This window comes from Morone saxatilis, unplaced genomic scaffold, assembly GCF_004916995.1.
Source record: "Morone saxatilis isolate NCDOM2014 unplaced genomic scaffold, NCSU_SB_2.0 Contig18, whole genome shotgun sequence".
In the NCBI taxonomy this organism is placed as follows: domain Eukaryota; kingdom Metazoa; phylum Chordata; class Actinopteri; family Moronidae; genus Morone; species Morone saxatilis.
Genome location: NW_023339740.1, coordinates 16,170,398 through 16,179,247, shown reverse-complemented (window position 1 = coordinate 16,179,247; position 8,850 = coordinate 16,170,398). Strand labels below are relative to the sequence as shown.

Here is an 8,850-nt window from a genome sequence, read left to right as displayed (position 1 = left end):
GGGGGGGGGGGGTGTCATTTAATGAAAAAAAAAATGAAAAAAAAAATCAAGAAAAAGAGTTTACCTTGAAAACCTGAGATCCTGGTTCATTGTACGTTTTGGCATTTTTGGCCATCAGGTCAATGTCCTTGGCCATAGCATTGACACTTTTATAGTATCCAATCTATGAAAATAAATTAATTAAATTAAATTAAATTAGTGCTGATTAAAATAAACCACAAAGTTCTGAAATCTGTGAATTTTAAAACGACTGCTTTGCACAACAAAGCACTCAAACAGCAAGGGAAGTGTCTACCTGTATTCTTTGAGCGATCGTTCTCAGATCTATTGGCTCCTTTATAATGGCATAGTAGTCTGGATAATGCTAGGAAAGATAAACGGGTCTGTAAATGTCAGGAACGTGAAACAATTTCGAGGGCACCGTTTGAAGCCCAAAGACTCTTCAAGAACTCACTCACCACTTTGGAAGGCAATTTCTGGAACAGTTCACTGACCAGACGCCCTGAGGGATCAGCGTGCGACACCACAGCCTCCAAGAGTTGCTCCAACACCTCCTTCAAACTGCCAGTTGAGGTCTAAACGAGTAAATATGAATAAATGATTTCTTCTGTAGCTTAATTCAAAAACACATCCAACATTTAAAGAGATTGATAATACATGTTTAATTCTGTAAAAATACAAGAATCTTTTTTTTTTTTATGTTGTACAAATAAGTGAATCTCGTAAGTGACAGTCGAACAAGCAGACAAGGCGATTTACTTAAAAGAATTTACCTCATCTTCAGTTGACATTCCTGGATTATCCATCATATCATCACCGTCTTCATCATCCTCATCTCCATCCCCAGGTTGCACAAACTCAGTCCTTGTTTGCAAGTATACCTCCCACAGCCTGCACGCAGCTTGATATTCCTCACTGTCACTCTGAATGGTCGGCCATGAAAAAGGAAAATAGAATTGTTAGAATATAGAGACCACAAATAAAACTACAGATATTGAAAATATGGCACCACAAAAATAATTCTGCTATTACACCAAACTACAGTTGGAGAAATACCGCAGCAGTACGTTTCTCCCTACCTTGTAGAATGATTTGGCGTTGTTGAACATGAGCTGAAAATCTGCAGTAAGCTGCTCCACATCAGTATAATCTTCTGACTTCAGTTTATACTGAATTTTTGTCATATCGATCGGCTGAGACACGACTTCGTAATAATCAGGCTGGTTCCTGAAAGAGAACAAGAGACCAGACATCACTGTAATCTCCTTATGTCTGAATGAGCTGCCCAGCAAAACCCACCCACCAGTCACACTAATAAACCTCAGTGTGACATGTGAAGCATGATTCTGGAGGCATAAAGTTCCCAGCACTGCCAGCTTTGAGCTTTACTCCGTGTTTCCCGTTACAATACCTTCTCTTTGGTACCCTTAGGAAGACTTCACACAGCTGCCTCCCTTGTTCATCCTTGTGGTCCCTGACAGCGTTGAACAACTCATGGCATACAGCGATCTGGAGGGAACAAGCACTCAAAACATTGAGTAGGAGCACACAGCGCGTTGTTATCAGCTCGACTGGGACACAACGTGACAAACTCTAATGCAAATGAGCCACACAACGCGTGAAGTGCATTTACCGTATCTACATGAGGGACATTGGAGATTCGTCTTCTTTTTCTGCCACTTCCAGGAGTCAAGGAGGAGGTGTCGTCGAGGTCACCCCCTCCACTCACACTGCTGGAGGGTGAAGTGGCTCTCCTCCTCTTGGAGCTCGCTGACATCGCTGCTCGGTTTAACAACAGGCTAGCCCGCTAGCTGGAAAAAAAACAGCAAAAAGACACAACGTTGACTGTGGTTTGGGTGCGATTCACACGCGATTCCCCAAAGTTGCAGTAAACATCGATCGTCCATCCCGCAATTCACTCTGAAGCGAACAACTCGACCGGTTAGCATTAGCTTAGCTTGAATGTATGAAACAAAGCAATCTGACGAGCGGCTGTTAGCATGTTGTCCTAGCTCAATTTCCGCTTTTCCTAACAATGCAGCCAAACTAAATGCTTATATTTCATTTACCAATAAACACACGCGAGCTGGGAACAATAAGTAAAGCAATGCACTGGCTTTCAAAAACAAATCTCACCCAAAACGCAGCAAAGTTTGCCGTAATAGTTCCCTGAGCACAAATGTGTAACGGCTAGCTAGTGTTGTTTGAAAACTCCTGCCCGGAAGTTGATGTTGTGCAGCTGAGAAAAGCGCCGCCTGAGGAAGTGCTGCCCCCTTCAGTCTGGGGACAGTATTGCACCCAATGGTACAACACTAGATACACCACAAACAATATAAATAGTTTATAAACATAAGCATATAAAATAAATGTAAAAACATCGAAATTGCCATTTTCATTACCATAATGTTTTTTTTTAATTTATGAATTTATTTATGCTTATGTCTTTTTTTTTGTCCTTTATATGAGTTTGCTGAGGCAGAACAACAACATTAATAAAAACATTAATTTATGTAGCACTATCAAAAACAAGTTTTAGAGTGTGTGGGTCACTACCTCAAACATTTGAGTGCTTTACAGACATATTATGATACATATATATTATATCATATCTATGTGACTAAATATATAGTTCACAAGAAAAAATATGTACGAAAAGAAATAATTAAAAGAAATACAAAAAAAATTGTATTAAAAAAATAAAAAAAAACATTTCATAGAGTTTTAAAAGGGGACAAGTATTGTACAGTTCTCTCGGGTATTTAAAGAATGTAAAGACGAAAAAGGGAGACATTTTATCAATTATTAGTATGCATGTATATTTAGGCCTATGCACTTCTGCATTAAGTTGGTGTATGGATAAATCTGTAGTTATTGTCTGTTGTTTATCAGTATAATTTTATGTTGAGAGGGAGGATTTTGGAGAGTGGGACAAGGGTTGGATGGTTTGGGGATGGGGCAGGAAAGGATCTGTTTACAGCAGGATATAATACTACAATCCTTCATGTTCAAGTTAACTATCAACCTGAAAATACCCCAGCAAAAACACTACATAAATTAACTAATAAAGGAGAAACATCCTGGCTTTTACAAAACATTAAAATAAGGTTCTCCATCAGGAACACCTTCCAGTGTGTTGCAACACAAATATCCCAGCATTAAAAACTTTGAGCTGATTGCCAGAGAGGTGGTGAATACACTTTTTTGTTGTTTGTTTTTGTTTATACCCTGTAGGCTATAACTTATAATAGATGTAATTAGTCTAGCCGGATGGACCCGGATCTGTGACAGCAGCGTCCAGGTGGACTTTGGGAAGGGTCCCGTGAGTGTGACAGTGTTGATGCTGTGAGAGAGAGAGTGCAGCAGGGCGTTGCCTCAAGATTCATGGAAAATCAGAGCTTTAATTACCTGCATGTGTACATTAGGCCTTTTGGTCTAAAGCGCACCAGTCCTCCCTCTCCTTCTGCAGCCCATTTTCTGTACAACCCTAAACACTTTGATTTTATTCAGGTCGCTTGTGTGTGCCATGTCAGTGCTGTATGATAAATTATTCACAGTGACACGTTATGCCTGTTTTTGAAAGCCTCTAAAACAGTCTTGCATATACCCTGCGCACAACATGCACAAAAAGGGCAACTCCGCCTAGAGAAGCTCGCAGAAAATAACAAGCAGATGCACACAAAATCTGCTCACATGTAACAGACGGTGGCTCGACTATCATAAGGTGAATCGCAGATCACGTTGTTAAGAGAACAGTGAGTGATTTTATGCTGCACTACGTCCACAGACGTCTGGTTTTCTTGACGTCAGGAGAAGTCTGAGCGGACCCAGCGCTGCGCACAAGCAGCACAGCAACCACATCGCTCCCAGAGGGAAGGAGAACACATCACAGCTACATATCGCCATTTAGGTATGTGTTGTTGTTTGTTTGTTTTTTCCAGTTCTGTATTGACCGAAATGCATCATCAATCGTAGCTAGTTTGTCTTTGGGCATGTACAACTTGTAAAAGCTTTTGGTGCGTGCCCGTGTCGCATGTCTGCAGCCTCCTGATTTAACCCAAAGATGCTGCCTTCCTTTGACTGCCGTACCCTTGAGCGCTGCAGTAGCCTCCGGTTCGCACACCCACACCGCCTTTTCTTCCTTTTAGCCGACACATGCATGATCAATCAACACGCAAAATGGGACTCGTGTCAGAGTTGCAGACGTATTGCACCGGCAAAATGTTTTTAATTTCCATTCAGCTGCTTGTCATTCACGCCCTGCAGCCTTAATGCCGGTTATCAAATGTTGCTCAGTGGAATACATGTTTCTGTTTTGACCAGAGCTTCTTGTTTTTGTAGATTTTTTTTTAATTCAGAGCAACCTAATTGTTTAAAGCTTCAGATGTTAAATATAGCACAGGTCCCCCCCAGCTGGTATCTGCCTCTACTGACCATGCGTTGGTCTTTTGAGACGGTCGGCTACATGGTCCCTTTTTGGCGACTGCCTCGGCTGCACTGTTTGCCCTACTTTCATGCTGTTATTTGTTGCTATTTATTGTGGTCTGTACGGTTCTCAGAGAAGAAGTCTGTTGTGGCTTCTTAGGGCAATAGTTATATCTTCTTGTCAGTGCGCACATTTATTTTGGTTTGGATCTATTTTCGTGTTAGTGCGTTTGTTCTCATTTGTTATTTTATAAGAGCTTTCTCTCTAATTTATCCTGTCTGATGAAATAAAGAATAACGCAAGAAAAAAAGATTGTAAAACTAAGAGACTGCAGTGTAGGTCAGGCCCACAGCAGAAGTGTTCTTTTACTTTGACTGGACTTTTCAGCTTATTATCAGTTATCATGCCCACTAACTTGACCTCCTGTCATCCATAACAATCAAACCTAAAGGTCTTAAAAAATGCAAGCAAGGGCTGCAAAAACCAGAACGCTTAATCAGGAAAATCAATTGTTTATTTAATGGCTGAGGGCTTTATGTAACAATCACATCAGTCAGCCAAACTGTAATGGACATATTGAACTGATGCAGAGGCAGAATATCTTTCACAGTCTTACTCCTAATTGACTCCATTAAATAGTGCAAGAGTGCCCATTGATTGTTGTGTAATATTTCAAGTCTATTATCTGTCTATTATTTCCCCACTGTGTGCTGGAATGATGTTTGTAATAGAGACAGCATCAGAACGTGGCTAAAAACCCACAATACATGATACAAAACCGTGTTGCCTTTGAGGGAATTTTAATATTTAACACTTATTTTAATTAAAAGTCACTGCATGGTCCAATCACTATGGTTTAGCACAATCATCCTGATCAAAGATGATCTAGGTTTGATTACACATGGGGTGGGTCAACACCGAATTGTGAAGTCTTTTCATTTCATTCTGTTCATTCTCCCCGTAGCTGTAGTGTGGCGAATCCGATCAGCGTTGTAGGATGCCTCTTGGAGAGGATGGAAATGGATGGAAAAAGAAGACATCAGACATCAAAGAACATTATGACTTCAAAGAAGTGCTGGGAACGTAAGTTGCACTGATAGTTTAATGCTGTTGTCAAGGCAAGGCTGAATTACCAAACGGGGCAAAGACGTTACCTGCACCAGTGGCCCCAGACTCTCAAGGGTCCTGAACACCTCTCCTTGTGTCAGTTGGTACATTAAATAACTTTTTCAGGAAGCTCTTCAATTGTTCAAATATAATTTTAGCTCCATAACCCTTCAATGAAGGTAAATTAATCTAAAACAATATGCATATGTTTTAGTGGGATTTGGATGAGCTGATCCTTAAATGTGCATTAGTCTAGGTGTCCTATCTTAAGACGGTGCCCTTTATCAAATCTATTCTTTATTATCAGAGATTGTTTAAATCAAATTACCACAAAAACAACTGACAGACAGCAAGCATGAAGACAGGTTGAGCTCCAGCAAACTATCTCTGGTTGGCTTCCAAAGTTTGAGGCAAAATATAATGAAGCTTGTGTAGCAGCAAAATAATGTAATAACTACATTTTATGTAATTCTGTGTTGTAATTGAAGGGTACTTGCAGGTATAATACACAATTTACAGAGAGTTAGACAAATCGAGGGGTCAAAAGGCACCCACCACTCATTTTACCCCCATCTGTCCATGCTGTCAGGGCTGCAATATTTGAGTCTTGATGCTGAAGTCTCTCAAGACTGACATTTTGGACTGCCTATTTTGACTCGGACTTGTCTTGTTCTTGGCCGCCGTTTGATGCTGACTCAACTATTTCCAGTCTCCTGAAAGTATTCAAAAAGCATACAGAGCAGCAGCAAAGTATTCTGTGCAGCACAAAAACATTTTAAATAGACTGCAGCTAACTACAGCCACGCTGCAATTTTTTGTTATTGAGCATCATTGTCAGTTATTCTTCCTGTCTTGGACATTACATCAGTGTTTGTGCAAATGAGTAACTTCATATTTATTTGCATTTCACATTCAACACTAATTAATGTAAGGAAAACAATATGACTTGGACAGCTGAGGACTTTATATTAGGCATTCAACAAAATGATCTATACTGTGTAGCACCAATCACTGATCTAAGCCAATCCTGACAGTCCAGTGTAGATACTGTAATGTGCATAATGTGCAGTGCACATGGATGATTTCACAGAGGTGATGATATGTAGGCAGTCTGGCCTTCATGTTAGCTCTTAATTGGTTTTCTGTTTGTGAGGAGAGTGGGTCCAGAATGGATGCAAGGTCATGTTTCATCCAGCCACTTTCACTGAAACTAAATTCTAACTAAATTGAGTGGTTCTTTCTTACTGCCCACGACTTATATTACTTTACTATACAAAACCCAATGAAACCTGTCATGTTTCAATAATCGTCTATCTCTGAATATGTCCTTTTTCTGCTCATATGATTGACTGGAGGGATGTGAGAGACTGTGGAACAGGTTACAAATATGTATGCCTTTTTCATTTCTTAATCAACAGCACACATGTTATGCTTAACGTAAAAGGAAAGATCACATAAACTCATACCTGCAGCTGCTTCCTACGATTTGTCAGAAAAACTTTTTAAGCTCAAGTTCAACTTACCTACGTGTGTGATGTGGTCTGGTGTCCACCTGTATTTCCCATTGCCCTTACATTGACCCTGATTACATTTAGTTACCGCTACACAGTCTGGAATCCAAAATAGATTATATTTACGTTGTGACTTAATACACCTTCATTTTGCAACAAACTGCAAAATTAATCTTCAACCAGCGGGGTAAAGGTTGCCATGCAGTCAGTAATGGTGAGGGCTGGACTTACACAGACCTGTGACTGCACTCTCCAAGGGGACAGGACTGAGCCCAGATGGTCTGGCGGCTTCTCTCCACCCCCCCAAACTAAGTACAAGTGACCTAGCACACGTCCACCTGTGATGACACGAATGTGCCATATGGAGTGTGGTTGTTTTCTTTCTTCTTGGAATCGCACCTGCTTCCCCAGAGAGGCTGCACAGAATCAGATTTTAATGACTGCGCAACTCTGGTTCACATCCAAAAAAGTGAAATATCAGTGGGAAGATGATGAGGCTGTCTGGTTATGTCGAGAGCTGTAGGAGGACATCAAATACGACTCAATCAGTCTGTGTCTCTGGGTTGTGCATGCTGTATGAAATGCACTTTGACTAGCAGATTGTATATTTGAGAAATTATGACTGCTGCTTAACGCTGATAACTTCTGTTATGATTCCAGTAAGACTTGCAGGAACTTAAAACAGTGATTGTAATTTGAAATATGATATTAAGGGTTATGCAACACGGATTGAAAAAGTGAATTGCCAGGATACCATGTTCTCATTTTTTCAGAAAAAAATGTGAAAAAAGCTGTAGTAATATTCTTTCCCTCCTGTCACTATAGCTGGACCTGGCAGAGGGCAGAATTAATGTGTTGACGGAAAGCTCCTTATGCTGGGAGAGAAGATTACAGAGGAGCTTTATCCAGGAATTCAGTGTGTGAAGTTAATTGATTTATGTTGAAATATTATATTCAGATCCAGCTAATCCTCACAGTTCTACCTCTGTTTGGAGTCCACTTCAGGACAAGCTGTTCTCGAGGTAGCAGGTTAGCAGATGAAATCCCCCATCCCCCAAACCAGGTCTGTCACAGTTTGGCTGCACATGTTTTGACTTTTCTGTAGTTATTCACATAAACACATTTCTCCTTTAAATGTAAAAATGTAGAGCATTATTGTTGTAATCAATGTAATCCCTAGACGTGTAAGACTCTAACCTCTATAAACTCTGTCTTTCATCAATGTTGACATCATGAATGTCTTTTTCTTTTGTAGTTTGATTAAATGTCCCATGAATTACTTATTGATCTAGCTGATAGATATTTATCTGTTGAGGATGTTAGGCGAGACTAAGGACTAATTTTGATGCATGAACATAAGATCAGTTTATGAGCCCTGTGGACAGATATATCCCTGCAAGCTGGCAGCTTATCTGGCAGAAGAGCATGGGGCCAGTTAACAAAATCATTTCAGACCACAACACAGCAATAAAACTGTTCTAAACATCCACAGTAGAGTACTTCCTAAATGTATCGTTGACGCTCACTTCTCCTTTCAGATCTCTCCATCATAGCACCAAACAGCATAGTTAAATTATATATATACATGATACAAACCTGCAAAGAGCCACAGAATTTGGTGTTGATTCTCAGTGGGAGCAGCAGTATGAGCACCCTTTTCATAATACATTATTTGATTCACTATTAAAATGCATGTTGCCTAATTGAGCATTAACATCAGGAGGGACATATCAAATAATTTCAACTTTGCATTAAAGATAACATAATTGATCGAATTACATTTAATGACTCGTTCATGTTCATGACGGG

At 40.1% G+C, this 8,850-nt stretch overlaps 2 protein-coding genes across 6 annotated transcripts in view; one reads left to right on the top strand and one right to left on the bottom strand.

Annotated features, from left to right (window-relative positions):
- The window catches only part of pbrm1l (polybromo 1, like), a 13,264-nt gene extending 11,033 nt beyond the window's left edge, over positions 1–2,231 (bottom strand). For all 5 annotated transcript variants that reach the window (XM_035661990.1, XM_035661992.1, XM_035661994.1 and 2 more), the window contains exons 1-8: positions 2,137–2,231; positions 1,634–1,811; positions 1,412–1,509; positions 1,080–1,227; positions 774–923; positions 459–575; positions 296–364; positions 65–163 (exon numbers count right to left, since the gene is read on the bottom strand). In XM_035661990.1, coding sequence (XP_035517883.1) covers positions 65–163; positions 296–364; positions 459–575; positions 774–923; positions 1,080–1,227; positions 1,412–1,509; positions 1,634–1,777 — 825 coding nt within the window. In that variant the 5' untranslated portion in view covers positions 1,778–1,811; positions 2,137–2,231. The remainder of the gene's footprint in view (positions 1–64; positions 164–295; positions 365–458; positions 576–773; positions 924–1,079; positions 1,228–1,411; positions 1,510–1,633; positions 1,812–2,136) is intronic.
- Positions 2,232–3,825: 1,594 nt separating this feature from the next.
- Positions 3,826–8,850, top strand: part of LOC118328131 (calcium/calmodulin-dependent protein kinase type 1-like) — a gene marked incomplete at its 3' end in the record, with an annotated part of 11,324 nt that continues 6,299 nt past the window's right edge. The window contains exons 1-2 of the mRNA XM_035661735.1: positions 3,826–3,907; positions 5,388–5,506. Coding sequence (XP_035517628.1) covers positions 5,421–5,506 — 86 coding nt within the window. The remainder of the gene's footprint in view (positions 3,908–5,387; positions 5,507–8,850) is intronic.